The sequence below is a fragment of the Pygocentrus nattereri genome, chromosome 7 (assembly GCF_015220715.1).
Source record: "Pygocentrus nattereri isolate fPygNat1 chromosome 7, fPygNat1.pri, whole genome shotgun sequence".
NCBI classification, from domain to species: domain Eukaryota; kingdom Metazoa; phylum Chordata; class Actinopteri; order Characiformes; family Serrasalmidae; genus Pygocentrus; species Pygocentrus nattereri.
Genome location: NC_051217.1, coordinates 23,960,096 through 23,986,045, shown reverse-complemented (window position 1 = coordinate 23,986,045; position 25,950 = coordinate 23,960,096). Strand labels below are relative to the sequence as shown.

General features: G+C 40.1%; 1 protein-coding gene across 4 annotated transcripts in view; it reads right to left on the bottom strand.

Moving 5' to 3' along the window:
• Window positions 1–4,689: 4,689 nt before the first annotated feature.
• Window positions 4,690–25,950, bottom strand: part of gdpd4a (glycerophosphodiester phosphodiesterase domain containing 4a) — a 63,727-nt gene continuing 42,466 nt past the window's right edge. The window contains exons 10-17 of one of the 4 annotated variants that reach the window (XM_017704175.2): window positions 22,488–22,638; window positions 17,727–17,951; window positions 15,996–16,153; window positions 11,167–11,314; window positions 10,868–10,950; window positions 8,785–8,864; window positions 6,189–6,319; window positions 4,690–5,466 (exon numbers count right to left, since the gene is read on the bottom strand). In XM_017704175.2, coding sequence (XP_017559664.1) covers window positions 5,458–5,466; window positions 6,189–6,319; window positions 8,785–8,864; window positions 10,868–10,950; window positions 11,167–11,314; window positions 15,996–16,153; window positions 17,727–17,951; window positions 22,488–22,638 — 985 coding nt within the window. In that variant the 3' untranslated portion in view covers window positions 4,690–5,457. The remainder of the gene's footprint in view (window positions 5,467–6,188; window positions 6,320–8,784; window positions 8,865–10,867; window positions 10,951–11,166; window positions 11,315–15,995; window positions 16,154–17,726; window positions 17,952–22,487; window positions 22,639–25,950) is intronic. The other 3 variants (XM_037539748.1, XM_037539749.1, XM_037539750.1) reach the window with 3 other exon arrangements.

The window sequence follows — 25,950 nt, the reverse complement described above, 5'->3', positions numbered from 1 at the left end:
GTTTGCTCCTATTATGAGATTAATACACGTATTCTACATTCAGGATGATGGGGAAATCATCCTCGGAACTTTGCGCTCCCCACTTCAGAGCGTTTACACAATCTCAGCTATTTAAGGCTGCCAAAAAAATGGATGTTCACAGTGAGCTATTTTGTTTGCTTCATAAATCTTTACCTTTCAAGTTATCCAAGTACACTATATTTCCAAAAGTATTCAGTCACCCATCCAAATCAGTGAATTCAGGTGTTCCAATCACTTCCATGGCCACAGGTGTATAAAGCTAAGCCCCTAGGCCTGCAGACTGCTTCTACAAACATTAGTGAAAGAATGGGTCGCTCTCAGGAGCTCAGTGAATTCCAGCGTGGTACCGTGATCAGACGCCACCTGTGCAACAAGTCCAGTCATGAAATTTCCTCACTACTAAATATTCCACAGTCAACCGTCAGTGGGATTATAACAAAGTGGAAGCGATTGGGAACGACAGCAACTCAGCCAGGAAGTGGTCGGCCACGTGAAATGACAGAGCGGGGTCAGCAGATGCTGAGGTGCATAGTGTGCAGAGGTCGCCAACTTTCTGCAGAGTCAATCACTACAGACCTCCCAATTTCATGTGGCCTTCAGATCATCTCAAGAACAGCGTAGAGAAACTCATGGAATGGGTTTCCATGGCCGAGCAGCTGCACCCACACCTTACATCACCAAGCACAATGCAAAGTGTGGAATGCAGTGGTGTAGTTTGACATTATGAAGCAGTGAAACACTGCTGGCTGTACACTGTACACTGAGGGCTTGTGTACTCCATACATGTTATAGTGTGTAAGACTTTCTATATTTTCAAGGCATGGTCATTAATTTCTGGGAAAAAGCAGCCATTCCGCGGCTCTGTTTACAGTGCAAATATTTCCATTTTGTTCAATGGTGAGTGACTGGTAGTTGAAAAAAATCACAGTAAGAAGGTTAAATGATGTTTCTTAATCAGAATACCTTTTTTTAATTCCATTATGATGATATTTACAGCCATACAATAGTTACAATAAAATAAATGAATTAAGACAATGTAATAAATATAAATCATACTCGCTGTCACATTTCATGTAGCAGGCAAGGCCTTATTCATCTCTTTACTGGGAACCTGATATGTGGAGTGTAGACTAAAAACACACAGCATTCCTCACTGAATGAGCGGCTGCTGAGTTGGCTGTATGTTTACTGTAGCAGCTCACGTATGAAAGTGCATCGGGTGCAATGTCTGAAAAAGTGCTGCAGTGTCTCGAGCACTAGTGTTGGCCTGGAGCCACATTATAAAACAGTATATTTACTCTTTATCTATGTCTTAATTTTCATTTTGTTTGGTTTTGGAAAAAAATTCACTTTAGCCACTGGTTGTGACATCACAAACATGAACGCACAGCTGTTTCTGCAGCTTGGTTTCCATATTGTGGCTGTCAGAACAAAACCTTTATCGCCAAGGAAGGACAAACATTCTGAGTCATTTTAGGCCATTTTTATAGGTCCAGTCATCATAAAACATCCACACAATAAGCAGGGCGATTATTTGAATGATGCAGTAAAAGGCAGACGATATAAAAGGTGTTGTCCTGGCAGCAACGATATGTGGCCACACTGTTAAAAATGAGAGGTCATCTCAGCTCAAATTGATATAGCTACTGATTACATGGTATTTCTTGCATTGACTCAACTTGAGGACACAAGTTCGCACAACTCAAACTTCTTGAGTCAAAGGTTAGGTAAAATAATAAGCCTGATTTTATACCCAATTTCCCCACTAGCCAGGACTCTTTCCATCAAACTATCCTGCTAGACATCTTTCCTCTTGGGTACTCACTTACGGATGACTGGGGCATCACCGGGCCTCAAACTCATAACCTCCTGTTGGGATGGCGACTTCGTCCACTGCACCACTCAGGGACACATGAAGCAGCTCAGATTTTGTGTCTACAGTTGTTTAACACACTAGAAAATATTTGTTGATTTAACGGTTAAGCATGGCATAGTTTCTAAGTGGTGCAGTGGAGTAAGCTGCCTCCCCAACAGGAGGCCATAAGTTTGAGCCCCAGTGATGCCACAGCCATCAAGTACACAAGTAAGTGAGTACACAAGAGGAAAGATGTCTAGCAGGATAGTGTGATGGAAAGAGTCCTGGCTAGTGAGGAAGATGACTATAAAAGTAGGTTAATTGTATTTACTTGTGCGAACTTGTGTCCTCAGCTCAGATTTTGTGTCTACAAATGTTTAAAACACTAGAAAATATCTGTTGTTTTAACGGTAAAGGATGCCATCATCTCAAGTGGAGTAGCTGTGCCATAATTCATCCCAACATCGGGAGGTTGTAAGTTTGAATCCTAGCAACACCACAGCTGTCCATATCCAGAAGCCCAAGAGGAGAGTATACTGGATGGGATTGTGTGATAGAAGGAGCGCCAGCTAGTGGAGAAATTGAGTAATAAAAACACATTCAGTTTCGTGTATCTAACTGAGATGCAGACCTAGAAACAGTAGCTGGGAGAATTTTTGCCACAAGTAAGAAGTTTGAGTTGGGTGAACTCTGGTGTCCTTAAGTTGAGTCAACTCGAGCCATGTAATCAGATACTATATGAAGTTGAGAAGACCTTTTTACAGCTTCAGGCTCCTTATGTAATTGCATATTTTGCAAACCAATTTTAATCCTGTTAGAACACAGATTGTCTTATTCATCTCGCATTAGTCTTAGTGGTGACAGATAAGCACATTAAGATTATGACGTAAAACCACCAATCTTTTGACCCTGTATACACCTGGCCATTTCATGTGACTTGTATTCAGATTGGTTCCTAATGAGACGTTAACCGTACATGCTCATGCTGGGTGGTCTTGGGTTAGTTGGACTAAAATCAATTGCTTTAAATGGTGCAGATCAGCTCATACACTGCTGGTCAGGGGCCTGTGTTGATCCTTCTTTCTGCTCTGGTCATTCATTGTTTTCTGTTCATACCAAACAACCACGCTTGACCTCCACGGCTGATTAGCTTCCAACTGAATCATCACAGTCATGGATCGTGTGTTATAATGGAATGTATCGGGAGGGATTTTGGTCATGAAATGTTGAAAGGCACACAACATCTGGTTAAAATACATGTGAAAAGTTTTAAGTGGTTGGATTTAACCCATTAATTTTCAGGTTGAATTTTCCGATTTTCTCTATGTTTTCTGTTTTTAATGTTCAGTTCCTTTCTCCAAATTAAAGTTCCTTAACAAGCAGCTTGTTGCTGCGTCAGAGTAACAAGCTCCACCCACTCGCTTCACAGCCGGCAGGTCGTTCTCCAGCTCCTTACACTAAATTCCCAAACTGTCGTCACCACTGAGCAGCTTTTTGTTTTTTATCGGGTCAGTTATATGGCTCAGTCTGATTTGATCAGACTCTGAAGAATCAGACGACGAATGGTGTTGGGTTCATTTCTGGCTGATTCCAGGTTTTTTAGCTGTTCTTCTGTCACAGCTGCTGACTGAAAAGCTGCTCAGTGGTGACAACAGTTTGTCGTCTCATCTTCAGAGTCTGACCAAATCGGCTGTCGGTCAAATGTGATCTTAAAAGTGCCGTTTTCTGTTTGTGGCAAAGTACGAAGTGAAAATGTTCAATGTTCAGTGAAAAAAGTGACAGATCCTACAGCTGTCAAAGTCATTGCTTAGCAACAGCATCTCAGCAAAGTGATACAGTGATTGCGAAAAACCTGTGACGTTATGGTGAAATATCAGTGCAGTTAGACGCCTCTCAACCAATCAGCTTGTGTGGCCGGAACTCACTGTTGTACTACTGCACCATTACAGCACTTCAGTGCAATCCAAACACATTCTGCAGCATTTTTCCACCTCGTACTAAATGTAGGTGGACACGAATGGGCTAAATCTGGCATAAATGAGTATAAGGCATATTTTCTTCTGCATTTTTAAATATACTTGATACTCACAGTGTATGAAATGACCAGCTGTAAACAGGGTCGTGATTCTCTCTGTCACTGACCAACACGCTGCCTCATAGCAAAAAGTGATATCCTGGCGAGTGAAATCGTCTTTAATCTAGTCAATATTTTAATGTTTTTCATTATGAGATTGTTGTAAGACTTCTCTAAGATTACGTGACTCATTTCTAGCGCGTTACTTATTTTCAGTCATTTTAATGTATTGAAAAAAACAAATTATCTGCATTGTGTTTTGAAACAAGCAAAACTATCTACCAACAAAATGAGACAATTTCTCCTTAAAAAAAAGAAATGCCTAGAAATAACTTTATTAATATGCTAATTAACAACCTCCAAAGGAGTAATATTAGATACAGTTGGCAGTTTAGGCACCCCTGGTCAAATTCCAAGATTAAATGAGTGAATACATCCTCTACATAGAACAAACCTATGCAGAATTTAATGCACAATTACTGTTTATTTGCTGAATTTAATATAGTGGGGAAAAAAATAAAACAAAATGTGGCCTGTGCAAAAGATAAGGCACATTTTCTTTCTTTGTTTTCAACTCAGCAAATAATAAACAGTAATATATATATATATATATATATCTGTAAAAGATGTGTTAACTTATTTTTCAAAATTTTGCAAACAACCATATATTGACTAAATTTAAGATGTTCTCACATGCCAGTGCAGCTACTAAGACTACACATTTAAAGTTGAGTAATTGTGTATTTGGTTGTAATTTTATCACATAGCGACTCCATATAAGCAAAAGAAGCTGAACGAAGAGGTTTTTTTTTTGCTCTCATGCTAAATGCAGTTGCTTGTTTATAAGCTACATTCAATGATAATTCATTACCATTAAAATCCTATTGTAGCAAAATCTTTATCTATACACGTATATGTCTATCCACATATTCAGACACAGAGAACAGTAAGTTTTCCTCCATTTCTCACTCCGATGAATCCGCTGATGCCTCATTGTAATGAATATGCTGATGAACGAGCACTGAGAGAGATTTTTCTTCCTCCAGTATGGGTTATATCCATACATCCCATTCCTGTGTTTCACCTCATCAGCAGCAGAGGACTCCAAGGAGCTTCTCGTGCCATTAACACCATAAAAACTTCATTAAAGAAGTGTTCCACGAATGCTGTTTTCCTTGGTTTTCGGTTAAAAGATGCTGGTTGCTCCGTATGTGGCTACTTGCATATGAAGCAGTGGTCTGAATGTGTAGACTATGTGTCCCTCACGTCCATCTGGAACGCAGAAGCGAATATGTAGGCGATGGAGCCTGAGTGAATGGATGAATGGCTTCGAGTGGGCAGCGTTTAAGCAGCAGAAAGTCTTTGCTGTTACCGCTGGCCTCTCTGGTGCCTCCGCCTGGCCGGGCTCAGACTGGCGGCTCCTCGGAAATGGTGGGTAAATTGGGTGAAGTTGGCTGACTCCGCCCCTCCCCCCGGACGCTGAGGCTGGAGATGGACCAAACGTCGCTCAGCTCTGCTGAGAAGGTCAAGGAAGGAGAGGAAAAGAGCCACAGTGGAGTTATTTCATTTAGTTATTCACATTTGAGCTCAATCACTGATACATGTTTTGATGGAATTATTTGGTGCATATTGGCTCAATTTTCCACTTAACCCAAAAGTAGTCAGTTGGCCATATTATGTTCGATGTTCTTTAATTCAAAAAATGAAAGATGTACAGTTATCTATAAAAAAGAAAAACAATGTGAATAGCAAATGTAATCTGTATTGTCCAGATGCCGACATGCACATAAAGGGGTCAGATTTTCTTAATGGAGATCTGGATGAGGTTTGTTTTGGGGCTGTATTTACAGAGAAGATTTGGGTGACTATTGACTTCTAGTGTTTTTTAGCTACATTAGCCTTGTAGCTCCAGCGCTGAACTAAAGAAGCAGAATTTGGAGACTGAACATGTCTTGGACAATCCACTATATGTAGGGATGTAGGGAAAGTGGAAAACTGATCAATATTAAATCAATAAATCATTCCTTCAGGACTGGAAATTATTTCTGCCAATAAAGTACTACTAATATATGACTCTTCAACAAAATATCTTTTATAACACATCTGTTTTTCGAGCTTTGTATTTGTTCAAGTGTTAACAGTGATCAGCAGTGGACATTTTTCATCCATAGCAGCCAGTGGTCAAATAGTCGAGTCTAAGAGTTGTACAAGGTGAAGGGAGAGGAGGAGGGGTCACACCAGTACAGGGTAGCCATGCACAGGGATGTCATGCGGGAGGTGGACAGTGTCCTGAGGCAGAGAGACTACGGTCCACACAGTGTCGTCAGAGAAGAGGGGGTTCCAGCGAACACCCTGAACGTCTGAGGTATCTGTGACACAGAAAGCGACGCGTTTCAGAGGAAAGGTGTCTGCATGCAGGGACGGGACAGTGCGCCATGCGCCAAGGTTTTAAACACAGTGTTTTCTCTGAAGTTCAATTCTAACGTATATTTTTATAAATAATTTAATTTTACATGACCATTCACTCTTTATCCCTCCCTATTTGCTCTGAAACCTGCTGTTTTGTTAGGTCAGCTTTACACAGTTAAACTTTATGCAACTTTAGTTGTTTGAAACCTACATGAAACTAAGTTGCATGTGAACTGCATAGTGGGAACCATCCTGCAATTCACATGAAACTTAGCTGCAACTGCTGTGACTCAACTTCATGAAATAAGTTTCATGAAACAATCAAAACACCAACAATGCATTATGATCATATCAAACAACGTAATCTCCAACGCTTTGAAGAAAATAAGGCGGTTTACTGGGCAGTTGAAAGGAATTTCCTCCTGACTTTATGTAAGCTTGGTAGTCTTTATAAACAAGCCAGCTGATGGTGCTTATAGGACAGGATGGGTGTAAAATCAGGTACAACCTGATTGGCAATTAGTGGAGTAATTGAATGTGTCACGTGTGACTGCTTTGTGCAACTGTCAAATTACACAGAAGTTCGGTTGCAGGCAACTCACAACATGCAACTCAACTAGTTGCATGAAAGTTTCACCATGTAAAGCCAGCCTTACTGCCTCTACTGTTCTAAAAGAAAAGCAGTCCAGACTAAAACATGGACCTGCAAAGTCCAGACCTATAATGGGACCTGAAATTTCAGTCTGAACTTAAATACATTCCCCCGTCATCACTCAGAATGACAAATAAAACCTGATATTTTTTATGATGTCTTCAATTACCTCACTGTAAGATAAACAGCCATCGTTTGATCACAGATAATATAAAGTGACAAGATTGTCCGAAATGAAATTTAAATTCAACTCATGAACAACACCCAGTTTTTTTTTTGTTATGAATAAATTTTGTATTAATTATTTCCTCACACCGAATAAAAATAAAGAATAAATAAACAATATCAAGTTTTGTCTGACAAATATGAAAATGAGCTCTAGATGGCTGCAATGATCTGTGTGCTTCCTGACAGTGAGACTGCTTCCTTATCATTTTAACACAACATGCAACTCAACTAGTTGCATGAAGGTTTCACCATGTAAATCTGGCCTTACTACTGGCTGTTCCAGTTGGTGCTGGCTTTGAAAGGCCTTTGGTGTGCAATATGGAGCATTTGTTTTCCTATGCATTCAGCCTCGCAGGATTCCGCTCCCCTGGCTGCACAGCAGGCCACAGACCAGTTATTGTTGGTTGTGATTTGCTGGCAAGAAGGGCCTGGGTTCGATTCCCCAGCTGGGCAACCAGGGTCATTTCTGTGTGGGTTTCCTCCCACAGGCCAATTGGACATGCTAAATTGCCCCTAGATGTGTGTGTGAATATGTGTCTGTCTGTCCTGTTCAAGGTGCTGCCTTCCACCCAATGACTGCTGGGATAGGCTCCAGCTCCCCTCGTAAGCCATAAGGACAAGTAGCTTAGAAGGTGTAGTTGTTATTTTGGATCTTGGGCCTCCCTGAAGTTATATTTTCTTTTTTCATTCTCTTGCTTCAGTTACATGCTGAAAATAATTCAGATTTTTGGATGAAAGTGCAAAACATCAAATAAATTGACAAATCCATATTTGATGTGTTTATTATTATTAGTTATGAATTGGAAATGTCCTTGCTTCCTCTTTGTGCATCTTACCCCTAGGAAAACAACAAAAAAGAAAAAGGAAAATTGCAGTTTGAGCTCTATGAGCTCTTCTATATGAGGTCTTGTCATGGGTTTGCATTTCTTCAGGATTACTTTGTATTTTGGACTATATTACAACAAATGTGGAAAGGCCTGAAAGTGAATGGAGGCACATGTTGAGCTGCACCTTTGGTGTCATCAGCTAATTAGTTTGTGCCATCTACATTCTAAATATATCATGATGACGTATTTGATGATGTCAGGGCATTGGGCCATTAGTACAACTACTCACGCAGGATACAGTCACAGCACTCGAAACTCCTACATGCTATCCCTCTGCTTCTGAAGGACTAAGGGGAAAAAATCCTTTCATTCAATTACCCCTTCCATTAGCTACTTGACCTCGGCCCTGCTACATCAGCACATGAACACTCAATTGAAATTCGCCCAAGAACACAAATAGACTATTATGCTGTGCATTGAAAGCATTAACAACACAGACTTTATTGGATTTGATTGTTTTTTACTTTTTGGAAAATATCTGATCAAAACAAACCATGAACATCAACCTTGGTGCATTTATAGTAATATTCAAGATGAGGATGATGTATGAGAAATGAACAAGAACGTCTGAGATGCTTCATACACACAGACGAGACGTGCAGGATGAAGCGATGTTGTCTGAGGCCTGAATACGTTTACAAACAGAGACATTTCTCACCAGTCCTGAACTTGCTGTAGGGTCCGTTCTCATGCACCTGCCTACTGCCGGACCAGAAAGGTAAGCCTCTCTCACGCCACCTGCAGGGGGAAATGGGAAAAAGTGAGTCCACCACTGATAAAAAAAGGTCTGTAATTCTAAAGGATGTGATGGATGAGGCCCAAAACACAAATCTAATCAAGCAAGGCCATTTCAACTACAGATGTGTCAGAATGTTCAAATAAACATTAAGTTGAATTACTTCAACATGAATGGGCGAAGCTTACAGCTAAATGAGTGGTCACATGTTGTGTTTATGGTTGTGATGTCACAACCATGACAAATTCTTTTGCCAACTTTAACATAGTACATCAAATGCTTCTATTACAAAAACAAGGAAAATGTAGTTTTCCTATATGTGGCGTTAGGTGATGCTTTCTTGTCACAGGTGTGCGGCTTTGCTGTTTTGTGTTTTATTTATCCTTTATTTTTACTGGAATGTATGAGAATGTGGACGTGTGAATAGACATGCACCCTTAGCTGCACCTATGTAATAAACAATTACAAACAAGAAACAATTCACCGTTCTTCAATGTCAGATGTTCTCGTGTTTGAAAACCCTGAGATGACGTTAATCTATTCTCCACCAGTTGGCAGATCAGTTTCTGCGTCTTACATTCCGGTCAAAATATTTTGGCAATTTGTTTAGTTCAAAGAAGGAAACGACATGGAAAAGACTACTGCACACTTGGCGAGACACATTGTGCTGAGCAACAGATGACACAGAGTGCTGCTACACTATACTGCCAAAAGTCTTCACTCACCCTCACTAAATATTCCACAGTCAACTGTCAGTGGGATTATAACAAAGTGGAAGCGATTGGGAACGACAGCAACTCAGCCAGGAAGTGGTCGACCACGTAAAATGACAGAGCGGGGTCAGCGGATGCTGAGGTGCATAGTGCGCAGAGGTCACCAACTTTCTGCAGAGTCAATCACTACAAACCTCCAAACTTCATGTGGCCTTCAGATCAGCTCAAGAACAGCGTAGAGAAACTCATGGAATGGGTTTCCATGGCCAAGCAGCTGCATCCAAGCCTTACATCACCAAGCGCAATGCAAAGCGTGGAATGCAGTGGTGTAAAGCACCACCACTGGACACTTTTGTTTAGTAGGTCAATAATTTCATTCAGTAAAAAAGTGACAAAATTGATAAGCCAATTGAGCCAGTTTGAATGAGGGAGAATGTTCTATATATAGTACATCCAAAACATAACACAGGTCTGACACACTAACCCAGTGACTGGATTTGAGCTGTGGCATGTTGTGCAATGTCTTTAATCCAGTGTTAGAGTGCGACTCTTGGTGCACGGTACAGACTGCACAGATATCAGGCTGATACGAGCAGAATGTCCTGGATCGGTGTGAACAAAGACGAAGTGATAAATTCAATTTGTTTGTGTAACAAATCTACCCTGAAATAGCACAGATCTGCTCACAGCACCACAATATGTAAAGAGAAGAAAAGCGGGCCACGTTATCAGATGATAACAGTAGACGCAGAGCCCAATGTTGACACGAGCGCTACAAGCGTCTAGTAGGGGCGGGCATTTTAAACTTATTTTAAACTTCTGCATGTTTGTTAAATAATCATGAAGGTTTTGATAGCCATCTTAACTGAAGAGCTAAAATTAAAACTAGCTCCTTTAAAGAGATGAGAAGTTCTGAAGATATATCCAATAAATGACTGCTGTCGGAAGAAAACCTTGTATCTCCATTTTTGACATTTTTCAGTTTTTGACATAATTTGAAAATGCCTGTTACTCTACATTATATGTAAATTTCATGATGAATGGACCAAAGGAAACGGCCTAAAATACCTTAGAAAAAATTCTGGTTCCATTGACTTCCATTAAAAGTAAAGTGTGTTTTTTCCTTCTCCTGTAAAGTTACCATTTTGGAGATATGAGGTTTTCTTCCGCCAACAGCGAAAGATTGGGTCAGTATAGCTGTCAATACTCAAGTTTTCTGTACTAGTATCTGTATCGGACAATAACAATTGGCATCATGTGTGATAGGAGTGTGAAATTCAAACTCAACTCACCAGTGGAATATAAAAACAGCTGTAATGAGGACTGCGGAGATGATATCTGTCAGGATCCACATCATGCTGTACTCATGTGGAGTCTGAAGAAAGAGAGAGTGAGAGAGAGAGAGAGAGAAAGAGTGTGACAGAGAGAGAGAGAGAGAGAGAGAGAGAGAGAGAGAGAGAGAGAGAGAGAGAGAGAGAGAGAGAGAGAGAGAGAGAAGCGATTGAACAAATGTTTAGACGGGCAGCTATAGTCTGATTTAAGCACCTGACCCAGACAGGGCGAACACCAGTGTCAGCGCAGACTGACTCACCATGAGGAAGATGGGTTTGTGCAGGTTTTTGAGCAGGTGCAAAGCGTTGGTGGTGACGGACTGAGCCCCAGCACACCAGGCCAGAGAGTACAGCCACGGCTGACTGACCACGTACAGGTTAGTGCTGATGTTCACTGAGGCGTACTTACTGAGGACACAGACACACAAACACAGAGAAACATCAGGACTCAACAGAAAATCAGAAAGCTGGACAAACACTGACACACTGGCCTTCATGGTTAATCATCATGCACTGTCCCTGACATGGATGGACGAATGGATGGATATATAGATAGAAAGATGGATAAACAGGTAGGAACTCAGACTGGTGGATAGACAGATAAACAGATAAATGGACAGACAGGTAAACAAAAAGACAAACAGATAAACCGATGGATAGACAGACAGACAGATAAAAAGACAGGCAGTCAAATAAACAGATACACAAATAAACGAATGAATTAATAAATATAAAGACGTGTGGCATGCCGGGGGATGATTCTGACTATGCTGAGTCTCTCAGTGAGTAAGCTCCATCTGGAACAGAGCAGATGGCTGAAAGACCAATAAAAGACAAAACATAAAGGACACTGTTTATAATCAGTCACAGAGAGTTAAATTATGTCCACTATAACAGAAACAGCCCTGAAACTGGACTACACTTTCAACAGTCAAACGCATGAGTCATTTCTCCAACTGTCCACACAGGCATCACTAAAATCTGACACAAACAGATCTACAAACCACCCTCGTAAAGCTGTTAAACCAGTCTACTGAGTATATATAAGATATACACTGTACTGTCAAAAGTATTCAGTCACCCATCCAAATCACTGAATTCAGGTGTTCCAATCACTGGCCATGGCCACAGGTGCATAAGCCCAAGCCCCTAGGCCTGCAGACTGCTTCTACAAACATTAGTGAAAGAATGGGTCGCTCTCAGGAGCTCAGTGAATTCCAGCGTGGTACTGTGATCGGACCCACTTGTGCAGCAAGTCCAGTCGTGAAATTTCCTCACTACTAAATATTTCACAGTCAACTGTCAGTGGGATTATAACAAAGTGGAAGCGATTGGGAACGACAGCAACTCAGCCATGAAGTGGTCGGCCACGTAAAATGACAGTGCGGGGTCAGCGGATGCTGAGATAGTGTGCAGAGGTCACCAACTTTCTGCAGAGTCAATCACTACAGACCTCCAGACTTCATATGGCCTTCAGATCAGCTCAAGAACAGCTGCATCCAAGCCTTACATCTTGTCCAACAGTGTCTGACCTCACAAATGTGCTTCTGGAAGAATGGTCAGAAATTCCCATAAACACAGTCCTAACCCTTGTGGAAAGCCTTCCCAGAAGAGCTGAAGCTGTTATAGTTGCAAAGGGTGGGCTGACATCATATTAAACCCTATGGATTAAGAATGGGATGTTACACAAGTTCATATGCGTGTGAAGGCAGATGAGCCAATACTTTCGGAAATACAGTGTATTTTGTTCTATTATGATATTTTGTTTGTCACTTGTCTGAAAAATGGACAAGGCAGTGGGATGGAAACAACATCACAAAAAAACATTCAGATGGTTTGAGCATCTCCTACAGGGGTCAAAGTTGTTGCTTAGCAATCTCAGCGGCGTGATACAGTGTTTGTGAGAAACCCATGATGTTACGGTGAAATACCAGCACGGTTAGACACCTCTCAACCAATCAGCTCGCATGGCTGAAACTGTTGTATAATCTTGTACAATGAACCATTTCACACTAAACCACTCTGAATGACTGTGCTTACAGTTCAACAACTGAGTTAAGCAGAAAGCTTGAAAATCTGCTGGAATTTGCTCTATTTTCTGAGGCACGGCACATAGCAAAAAATTATGATTCACTGTTTTCAATAACTGAGGACTCACTTTCTGGAACTTGCTATCTTGGATCTGCACTGACCTAAAACATTTGGCGTCTATCAGCCAAAAACCGAGAACATTCCAGGCAATTTTTGCACTGCTTGAACATTCAGTCACGTTTCAGTGGTCTCCACCTCAAAATCTTCCACAGAAGTGTTCACGTAATTGCTGAAAAAAAGCTGGCATTATATAACTGAACTGGGGCAGACTCTGTGCTCATGTCCTTCTCTCTCTTCTCTACTTCCCTTCCCTCATTCTCTTAACATCCGCCACTAATCAAACTCGCTTTCAGTAACACTTCTGCTGCTCCTCCACATTTCTCTTTTCATGTAGCTCCTTTTTCCGTCAGTCTCCTGCTCTGTAGCTCTGTACCCCACACATAAGTGGACCAATAGCACTGTTCAAAAGTCTGCAATCACTTGTGACTTCTTAAATAAAAAAGTACTAATTAAGTAATAAATAATAAACTGTAAATTTCTATTCATGACATTCTTTTTTGTAATATGAGGCATAATTACAGCTTTCTCATTTTAGAAACATCTCCAGCTCTGGTGAACATTCTACACACATCTACCTACTACTAATCACCGTTACCTGTAAAACTATTGACTACCTACCAGCATGATATCTGAATCATATGTAGCTGAAACAAAACTGCTTCAGCATTATTTAAAACATTGACCCCAAACAGATTTATAAATGGAAACATTCAGAGACGGCTGTAGGTTATATTCTCAGATGGCTTTATGAGAGGTTTGAGGGATTAAACAGATGTGGAGGAGAAACAAAAAGCAGAAAGTTTGTTTTAGTCAGAGCTGATTTGATTATGGTGATCCATTTCACAGGTCAGGTATTCACATGCAAAATATCTGGTAATAAAATTCATGCAAATGACCGGTGGGAAAACTAAAAGAGCCATTCAGTGGCTGGTACACCACTGCGGAAAGACTTTCAGCTTGATGAACCTGCATCCTGAGATTATTACCTGCTCAGTTTTTCTGTTTTCAGACTGAATATGTAGTATCTGCTTTTTAGATATAAAGAACCCAAAAGACCAAGTGACTGACTGACTGACTAGCAACCTACCAAACTAATTAAATACATATCTAACAAATTAGCCACATACATAATGAACTAATTAACTACCTAAGTAACCAACTAATTAGCTATTATAATTACTAAATAATTACTAGCTACTACTAGACTAACAACTGATTGCCTACCTAGCCATGAACCTAACTGATTAGCTACCTACCCACCAAACCAACTGAAAAATGTGCCACCTACCTAATTAAGTAGCTTCCTACATACTTAACTAATTACCTACATACCTTCCTACCTACCAACATACCTAACTAACTAACTAACAAATTCATTATCTACTTCACTCACTCGCTCACTCACATTTAACAGGCAACATTAGCACTTCAGTAGCTTTTAGTGCTCCAAAATAGCAGTGCTGTGCATCAGTGTGTGCCCTGTTGTTTGGAATTTTGGACGCCACAATAACAAAACAAAAAAACAAATAAAAATACTCCTGGACCAGAAACATATTACATTTTTCATCAGCAAAGGCCTTTAGAAAGAACAGTGGTTGTTAATAAATGGCATTGCCCTCAACATGGCCATTGTGTTGAAAATGGTGCATGGCCACTAAGGCAAAAATGTGCTGCTAAGCACCCTTTGGTGGTCCCAGTACTGAGGGGGAGCAAGTGGGCCGGTGATGGCACTTTGATAAAAATCAGTGAAGAGATAACTGGCTTAACTTTGTTCCTTGACTCTAGAAACAAAATTTACTCCTCCTGACCTTTCAGGTGTCCGCAAGCGTGCGACATGCCATGTGCACTAATGCCCCCCTAAACCATCATGAATACTGGCTTTTGAACTGTGCACGGATAACAAGCTGAGTGGTCTGTAGCCCAGAGGACACAGTGTCCATGATTTCCAAAAGGAATTTCAAATGTTGATTCGTTGGACCACAGGACACTTTTCCACTTTCCCTCAGTCCATTTAAATGAGCTCTGGCCCAGAGAAGGTGGCAGCATTTCTGAATCCTGTTTATATTTGGTTTCTTCTTTGTGTTTTAGAGTTTTAACAGCATTTGTGAATGCAGTGATGAACTGTTTTCACAGACAGTGGTTTCCGGAAGTGTTTCTGAGCCCATGCAGTGATTTCCACTACAGAATCATGTCTGTTTTCAATGCATTGCTGTCTGAGGGCCCAAAGATCATGGCCAGCTAATACTGGTTTTTGGCCTTTTCCCTTACATACAGAGATTTCTCCAGATTCTCTGAGACTTTTAATGATATTATGTACCATAGACTAGGAAAAGCAGAAGTTCTTTTCTATTTTATGTTGAGAAATGTTCTTCTTGAATTGTTGCACTATTTGATCATGCAGTCTTTCATAGAGTAGTGAACCCTCCTCATCTTAACTTCTGAAAGACTCCGCCTTTCTGAGATGCTCTTTTATACCCAACCATGTTACTGACCTGTTTCCAATCAACCACCAAGTGTTTTTTTAGCATTATACAACATTACTAGCCTTTTGTTCTCCTGTCCCAACTATTTTGGAATGTGCTATTGGCATCAAATTCAAAATGGCAAATATTTTTCAAAAAACAATACGATTTCTCACTTTTTCTTTGTACTATTTTCAATTAAACAAATTTTGTTTTTATTTACATTTTGCACAGCATCCCAACTTTTTTGGAAATGGGGTTGTAGATTAAGAATAAAAGATTTAAAAAGTCATAGAGATTTCCATGTAATCTGCCACCATTCTGTTGATTCTCTCTAATAATAATAAGTCGCTTATTGGGAGTAGGCTCTTAATCATAGCTATCATAAACATATTTTAAAACCTCTGGTGTGTTCATGCCTACAGATGGAAAAGGTTGAGAAACCAAGTCTTCCATCAATGAGACTGTTTCAGTACCTGATCTGCTCCTGGCTCAAGGAGCTGTAGTGCAGGTTGAGGTGGACAATGTGCTCCTCCTGCAGCTCCTCAATAGAGGCTCGGTCTCCGGAAGTCTGCTGCAACTCCGGATCAAGCTCCTGCACAATGTCCCTCTGATCCGCTGGCAGCCACAGCACCTATACACCGCAAGAAAGGCAAGTCTTTTTATCTTCCCATTTACTTTAGAAGGCAGAATTCAGTCTGCATTTAGAATCAACTTTGAAGCCACAGAGTGACAGAGAATAAACCGATGATAATGTATATGTACCACAGGCTTTGTTTACTATGCATCACAGCAGGAATAAAGCGGAATAAAATGCACTTTTCATTATATCTTGCAGTAGTTGAAAGAAAACCTTGTATCTCCAAAATGGTAACTTTACAGCAGAAGGAAAAAGCACACCTTACTTTTAAAGTAAGTCAATGGAACTAGAATTTTTTCAAGCAATTTTGGGTAATTTCTTTTCGTCCATTCATCATGAAATTTTCCCACAATATAAAGAACAACAGGCATTTTAAAATTATGTCAAAAACTGAAAAATAACAAAAATGGAGATATGAATTTTTCTTCCGACAGTATTGGCTTTCTCAGAGCCAAGGTCGCTTTACTGAAGCAAGAAACACAACAACAACAAGAAGTATATGATCGTTCCAATACAAACACACTGTAAATGGAATCTGGGGTTTTAGCTTAAAAAGCCAGTGTTTGGGATGCCTTAAATTTTTAGTTGAACTTCGAGCTCACTACTAATCACTACAGACCTCCAAACTTCACGTGGCCTTCAGATCAGCTCAAGAACAGCGTTGAAAGCTTCATAGAATGGGTTTCCATGGCCGAGCAGCTGCATCGAAGCCTTACATCACCAAGCGAATGCAAAGTGTGGAATGCAGTGGTGTAAAGCGCCGCCACTGGACTCTAGAGCAGTGGAGACGTGTTCTCTGGAGTGACCAATCACGCTTCTCCGTCTGGCAATCTGATGGATGAGTCTGGGTTTGGCAGTGGTCAGGAGAACGGTACTTGTCTGACTGCATTGTGCCAAGTGTAAAGTTTGGTGGAAGGGTTTGGTGGACTGTGCACCACCGCACAAAGCAGGTCCATAAAGACATGGTTGAGCCAGTTTGGTGTGCAAGAACTTGACTGGCCTGCACAGAGTCCTGACCTCAACCTGACAGAACATGAATTAGAATTAGAATTGAGATGAATTAGATCGGAGACTGTGAGCCAGACCTTCTCACCCAACATCAGTGTCTGATCTCACAAATGCGCTTCACAAAAGCTGAAGCTGTTATAGCTGCAAAGGGTGGGCCGCCATCATATTAAACCCTATGGATTAAGAATGGAACGTCACTCAAGTTCATATGCGTGTGAAGCCAGACGAGCGAATACTTACGTTGAGCAAAGCAAAAGGTATTCATGTAATACCGTGTTTCATATCACTGTGTTAAAGATGCACAAGACTTTCTTTATTGTTGAATGCACTGTGCTCTGAATCCGACTCACTCACAACACATTCGACAATAAAGAAAGCCTCTTTACACAGTATTACATGAATACCTTTTGCTATGAGCATGCACGTGCTGTAACCCCTCTAGTGGCAGATTTAAACATACTAAAGTGGTCGTTACCAAATTCCCAGAAAAGATCACTGATTCAACAGGGCTAAACAAAAATAAAAAGACACAGTCAGTAAGATCAGTAGACTGCAGTACCTGACTGGAATTAATGGAGGACTCGTTGTGGAGGACCTCCAGTATCCGGGTGATCCACGTGTCGTGGTACGGATGACCCTGTGGTGGACGACGGAGGTCGAAAATCACCAGCCTGCCGTGCTGAGCAGCCAAGTCCAGGAAGTCCTTCAGCATAGGAACCGTCTGATTCTCCACCAGAGAGCGCTCCTCCAGGTCCAGAGACGAGGCCGTCCCAAACGGATCCCTCTATGGAGTGGGAGAGATTAGGAATAGAGCGTCCTGACTGGTTTGTTATGTATGATCTACTGTGATCAAATTTATATCTTTGTTATATGAACTTTTTTTCTAAAGAATATACATAATGTGCTGTAAAGTTGTTGTCCAATGAAATTTATGTATCTCCATTTTTTTTGCAATTTTTACTTTTCTGCATCATTTGAGCTCTGCAGCTGTCCTTCACATTGTGTGAAAATTTCATGATGTTTGGACCAACAGAAATGCTCCAAAATTGTTTAGAATAAAATCGTTTTCCATTAACTTGCATTCCATTAACATTCTTTACTTTCCATTAACATTGAAAGAAAAGAATGCTTCTGACCTCTCCTGTAAAGTTACTATTTTGAAGATACTTGTTTTTCTTTAGACAGTGATGGTATATTTAATTGGCTTTTGTGTCTCTATGGGTTAGTTAAAAATGCTAATGGCTCTGATTTAACTAACGTACATCACTATAAGGAGCTTTATACAGAATTACATATATATTAATTTGCTTTTTGTAGCCTTCAGGAAAAAGTCGTTGAGGACTTTTTAGCATTACAGTGCTGTGGTATTTAATTCATTCCATTTTGCACAATAGTGAATTATGTACTTGCAACTTTTTTATTTGTTAGCTTAAAGAAGAGGTTACATTTCTATAGACACAGAAAAAAACATCTGCACTACCAAATCCCGAATCCCAAAGCTTTATCCAACATTGCATTTCAATTCTCTTAATTTTTTTATGTTACTGTAATTCTGACATGCACTTTTTATTACATTTTAGTTTTCTTTCTATTAAACTCCACAATGTGTTCATCTCTTTTCACACTTTTTGGCATCTATCACAAGAAATTTACTTTTATTTATTTTTATGTTTTTATCTAAGGTTACGTTCACATTACCAGGCTGAAGTAGCACTAATCAGATTCTTTGCCCTAACGTGACTCAGATCTGATGTTTTCAGTGCTGTGTGGACACAAATCTGATCTTTTCAAATCCAACCTGAGCCACTTTCATATGTGGTCCTAGATCGGACACGTATCTGATTCAACTCTGAATGTTGAGTTCTTTCCACTGCGTGTGCGCCATCATTCAGCATTACCATCGCAACAGCGCTGAACAGACGTTAAAGCCTGTAAATGGTGGAAAAGCAGCTCATCTCACCTTTTTCTCCTTCGTCTGGCTCTAATAAGTAGTAGTAGGAGTAGTGAGTAGTACTGAGTAGTAGGAGCTCATGACGGTCATTTCAGGAGCCGGTTCATCACATTAACGATGGATTTGAGTCACTTACCTAAACGGGTGTCAAGCGTCTAGTCAGATAGATCGGATTTGAGCAACGAGGCTTGTAATGTGAACGGAGCCTTATGTCATGCTGTGGCAGATCTCAGCAGGTTATATTCAAGCTAGTACAGAATTAGACCAACGTTTATGTTTATGGTGCTGATTTTTATTCTATTCTAAATTACAGGGTAATATTTTTCTTCATGAACAGATTTAACACATTCTCCTTGAACCCCATCCTTCATAAATAAGTAGTTGTTTGTGGTCTGTGACTGTCCTCCTGAGTGGACGATACGAAGTGAGTGAGTTATGCACTGACGGCCTCTGTGTGTGTGAATGAGAGTGAAAGGCTGGCACTTCCTGGCTGAGCCTAAATTCCAGCCCAAATCTTTTAATCCCTATTGATTTCCTCCCTGAGATTGACCGAGGATTTCTGATGTTAATTAGGAGGCCAGGCAGTGGAGCATATTTTTGAGATGTGTTGTATTGAGCTGAAACACTATGAAGGGATCAAAAACAGCTTTCATAATGCAAACCTTTTCAATCAAGACTTTCGTTTTGCATTGTAACAGGAAGACACTGCAAAATACATCAAATAATACGTTTGTTTAAATGCTGAAATTTGAGGAAGTTAAACGAGTCTTTTACATAATACCTTTAATCAAGACATCCATTTGTTTTGTATGCGTTTTTTGTGATGTGTCTTGTTTTGCTCTACATAAACCACAAAATGCATTATTTAACAGGAAGATGCTGAAAAATACATAAAGTAATACATGTCTGTGTAAATGCCTTGAGGAAGTTTGAGGAAGTGAATTGGGTCCCACGTTATGTAATCACATGTGTATCAACTTCAGTTCTGCCTAATGTAAATACACAAGTGGGCAGTCGTGGGCTGGAGGGAACTGGCCCTGTGACCGGAAGGTTGTCGGTTTGATCCCCTGAGCTGACGTGACTGAGGTGCCCTTGAGCAAGACACCTAACCTCCATCTGCTACCCGAGCACTGTGGATAAGCCTGCCCACTGCTCCGGGCAAGTGTGCTCATTGCCCCCTAGTGTATGTGTTCACTGGTGTGTATGTGATATTTCACTGCATGGATGGGTTAAATGCGAAGGTGAAATTTCCCCGTTGTGAGACTAATAAGGGTCACTTAAGTGTATCTTTTTGATATGCTACAGCTCAGAAGTGTTTTCCAGCACATCACTTTGATTTATACCATTCTGTAATTAAACTGTATCTATAATAACTAGTGTAGTGTTAAAGTTACACTTAAAATGGTCAGTTCCTGTGAAGCTGTCATGTACGTACTGTGTAATAATGCAGTTGTAATAGACATTGCTTTGGGGTAATTAATGTTATAAACGTTTAATATAAAGAGATGTTCTGTCATATTACACTAGGGTTTAAAGCTGAAACTGGTTACAGTGCAACAGCACTAGCAACATAAATGCTGGCTAAATGTTAGGAAAGCTGGCAGATGCAGTGTAAATAACGTTTTAAGGTAAGTTATTACAGACTTCCTTTACTGCTGAAAACAAAAGAAAAAAACATTTAAAAACCCTCCAAAAAACTGCTGTTCCAGGCTGATTACAAACGTAATTACATTTGTTATTACCCTTGTGTATTTAACGAGAGAATAGGCCATTACAACTATTAAGATACACTTTTGAAATTACATGAGGCAAAACTGAAGTTGATAAACATGTAATTACATAAAGTGTACGTCTGTAACAGTGCCTAAAGTAATGTGCATTAGTAATTACATTGTTTTTGCATATGCTGTTCACACGTAACTACACAATTATTAGAGAAACAATACAAAGTTGGAACGTAAATTGAGTCTTTTACATAATATCTTTCAAATCAGTCCTTATGGGTAATATGGCTTACACTTTGTGCTACTTTCTGAAATGCGTTTGAATGAAAGAATGATCGAATGAATAAATGAATAGCTGAATGAACGAATGATCAAATTAATGAATAATTGAATGAATGAATGATTGAATTAATGAATAACTGATTGAATGAATGATCGAATGAATGACCAAATAAATGACTGAATGAATGATTGAATGAACAAATGAACGAATGACTGAATGAATGAATGAATGACTGATCGAATCAATGACTGACCGAATGAATGATCGAATGAATGAACAAATGACTGACTGAATGAATGGTCGAATGAATGAATGAATGATCAAATGAATGAATAATCGAATGAATGACTGAATGAATGGCTGAATGAATTAATAAATGAATGACTGATCCGATGAATGCATGATCGGATGAATGACTGAATGAATGGCTGAATGAATGACTGATCGAATTAATGAATGATCGAATTAATGAATGAATGAATGAATAGTCGAATGAATGAACGAACGAACGAAGGAACGAATGAATGAAGGCTGAAGATCCAATACAGGAAGATTAAGGTTGGCATAAACAACAGAAGTGCACAGCATTGTTCCTGCATAATTCTGATTATACAGCAGTTGAGAATTTATAGATTGAATTGCAGTGTTCTTGCATCATAAACTGTTTGAGTGCATCTTGTTCAGCAGACTTACGAAGGAGTGATGGATGGATGTCTGTTTATGACACTGAACAGGACTCAGGCAATCAAGAAAACTGTTAAAATGATTTATCTTGACAGTAAGTCTGCTTTTATAAACACTATAATATTGGAGTAATTTTTCCCTGTGCTATATATGCAATCCTGGATATAAATAGCTGACGTATAGTGCACGTCATCAAAAAATACATTTCTTGAATAAAGGTCTACTAAACGATTCATGATATAACACTGATATTACGTGTATGATAATGAAACAAAGTAAGAAATTTCATGAAAGCAGCATTAGATGTGCTTTGCCTTGAAAGCCTTGAAAGACAAATGAATATGATACAAAAATAAGGTGAATTTATTCTGGAAACCAGGATTGATTCCTGTTCTTAATGCAGTTCTGTGTATTTGTTCAGTTCCAGCATCAAAACACCTGCTTTAATTTAAAGTAATAGCTCTGTCTGAAAAAGCAAACGCTGGGAGAAATGAATGAAAGTGTATTGCCGCCAATGTGCGCATTACAGTTGTTTAAAAACTCTATTTCCTCTTTATACGGTTAATCATAGTTTTGTTTTGTTCACTCTGAAGTCTGCATTTTAAAATGTTTTCTCGAATATCCTAAGACTTTTGTTCAGTAACGTAGCAGTTAATGTAGAACGTTTTAGGAACCGACCGTGAGGAACCACGCTCCGGCGCTGAGCATCTCCAGCTCGGCCCAGGTGAACATGGCCGCAGGGGTGCTGGTCCGGTTGGGGAAAACCTCGTGCACGTTGGTGGTCCTCCTCAGTGTGCTGTCATGCATGAGGAAGGGCACGCCATCATAACTGCAGGACATAAAAACACAGAGATTAATGAGAATATTACTCCCCGGGCACCATGAATGGGGCTGCCAACTTCTCCGGGCAAGTGTGCTCACTGCCCCCTTGGGTGCATGCACTAGTGTGCATATATGTGGGTGTTTCACTGCATGGATGGGTTAAATGCAGAGGTCTAATTCCACAGCGTGCAAACACAGTGACAAATGGTTATAAATTCTAATTCTAATTAGTTTTCACGTTGGGGTGGTGAGTAGTGCTGTCACCTCATAGCAAGAAGGGCCTGGGTTCAATTCCCCAGCTGGGTGACCAAGGTCCTTTCTACGTGGAGTTTACATGTTCTCCCTGTGTCTACGTGGGTTTTCTCGGGGTTCATGCAGTCAGGCCTATTGGATGTGCTAAACTGCCTCTACTAAAGGTGTGAATGGGTCGGTCTGTCTGTCTGCCCTGTGCCGGACTGGCAACCTGCCTTCCGCCCAATGACCACTGGGATAGGCTCCAGCACCCCCCATGACCCAGGAGAAGAAGCAGCTTAGAAGGTGTGTGAAGACACAATAATACTGACTGTTTTTAAAGTGCTAACTAGGACAGAGGAGAGATTAATTATGATTTATTATTGCACCTAGGGCTGCATGAAGGGCTGCATGGGCCCTGGCTATTTAAGGGTGTAACATATTAATAGATACAATGCCACAATATGTTATATTACAAATAATGCATATAGCATATCTAGAGGTGGATGATATGGCAAAAATATAATATTGCAATACTTAGGTAATTTTCATAATGCATATGTTCAGGGAAGCATGTTGTATTGAAAATGACAATTTATCACAATAATATATAATGTCATAATATATAATGTCATAATATATACTGTCATATTGCCCAGCCTTAAGTCTACCTATCTACTAGCTAGCTAGCTAACCATTTATTTATCTACACTACTGTACTATACTATACTATACTATACTGCTCTACACTACTGTACCATACTATACTATACAATACTGCTCTACACTACTTCACTATACTATACTGCTTTGTACTGTACTATACTATACTGCTCTACACTACTGTACTACACTATACTGCTCTATACAACAAAAAAGCAAAGTTTCAGTTTAAGATTACTTTGTAAATTAGTTATAAGTTGAAAAAAACTTGCTTTAAACTCAGGTTCACAAATAAGTTTTCCTTTACTATAATGATCTGTAGGTCTCTGTTCATAAACATAAACTAATCGAAACTAATTTACTATAAAATGAAAATGTTTGTATGAATTCAGAAAAAAAAACATGACAGTCACACCTGCATATGTGTACATATTTTGGTCTATTTACACAGAGTTAGCTTAGTTCATCATTTAGGTCGACGTATGTGCTCCCAAATTTTTACACTGCTGCACTGACGATGAACCGTGTACTGCACTGGGTCGGTATGACCAACAGGTCAAAACAAGCTCAGAACAAAGTGACCGCTGTGCCCTGATTGGTGCTCTTGCTTTGCACTTCTTTTGTTTTGACATGTTACTTTTTTATACACACAAAACCCAAAAGGAATGACAGATTTCTCAAAATGTAGTGGAGGAAAAAGTCAGATATTAGACTTTGAAATGTAGTGGAGTGAAAGTAAAAAGTCACCCAGAATGGAAATACTTAAGTAAAGTACAGATACATGAAAAAACTACTTAAGTACAGTAACAAATTACATTTACTTAGTTACTGTCCACCACTGCTAAGCAGAGACCACATGGCCATTTACTTCATTTCCAGTGAAAATGGAAAACAAAAAACACTCGACAACTACACTTTTCAACCTTTAGGCCCCATCCGATTTCAATCCTCACCCCTACCACTCAGCTCTTAACCCTCTGGTTTGCATGTTTACATCTAGGAGTAGGGAGTCCTGATTCTTGTTGAGATAGAAGGGTAGGGTGAAGTGTTTGGGCTACATGACCCTCCAAACGAAGGTTTTTCAGAGACTCCAAACAGAGAGATAAGAGAAAAAAAGAAAACACAGCAAGATGGAGCACAAGAGACCAGAGAAACTCACAAATGTGAGAATTATCTCTGTTAAAAAAGTAGGATAACCACTGTACCTTAGTTTAATGTTGTTTCACTGTATTTTGGTAATTTTCTTTATAACCAGCCTAAAAAACTGCTAATAGTAGCTGATTTCTCAGTAGCTAGCTGGCTAAATTTCCCGTTCCACCTTAAATAGCCCAGCAGTTCTGATGCCTTAAGTGCCAGAATGTAACTGTTGAACTGTTTAAGGCAGAAGAGGAAAATTCAAACAAGAATCTGGAGAATATCTGAGCTTCAGCTCCATATCTCGGAAGAATTAGGGGTGAGTGATAATAAATAATTGCCCCCCTCTTTGAAGAAGGCGCATGATGCCCTAAATGTAACTAAAGCCCAGCAGTGAGGAGCTGAACTTCCCCTCCTCTGCTGTCACTGCAGACGGGCAGGGTCGCCTACAGAGCAGCGCTAGTAGCTGTTAATGAAGTGATGCTCTTTTTATTTGAGGCTCCCATTTCAGAAGGAAGATCTCAACCACTGCCCTGTAACTCAGTTCCAAGGAGACACTCGAAAACAAGAGTTATGGTTTAAATTAAGAAACAGGGCCTTGGATTGTTTACAGTTTTAAAAAAACAGGTCAGGGATATTTTTCTACAAAGTTCAGTCTTAGACATTGGTGACATTTTCTGCTTCCCAGAATCAAAGCAGATTTAGACTCGGCCGATAAACCCTTCCTCCACATCTCAGATGTCCAGCTTCTGCGTTCTGGTACAAATGCCCTTCTTTCTTGCCTCTTTCCTTCTCTAAGTAACATAACAGCTCCATGTCCTTTCAGCCACACATCAACCAGCAAGCCATATATTAGTCCTGCTTTCACCTCCTCTTCAAACCTTCAGAGTCAGTGGCTGATCTCCTACCCCTCCACTTTTTCCAGGTAACACCAGCTCCAAATACCTTCTAGTCCATGTCATGGGTCTGTGAGGATGCTACTCCACTAACCAGATTAGAGTAATGCTAATGGGCTTTTCCACTCATCATGGCCGGGTGGCGTGACACATGGTCAGCTGCCAGCGTCTGATCTCTATTTATAGAGGCCACCTGGCTGGCGTGTCTTTGTGTCCAGTGATAAGGATCTTATGAATGAGTGACTCTGTCCAAGTGCCAGTCAAGAACAAACACAGCAAATTTACTCCTACAGAGCCCATTTTACAGCTTTAGTCATTGAAGCACCACGACAGAAGAAATATAGCCACCGTGTGTTGCGTGGAGAATGGCTGTAGCAACAAAAGCAACAAAAACA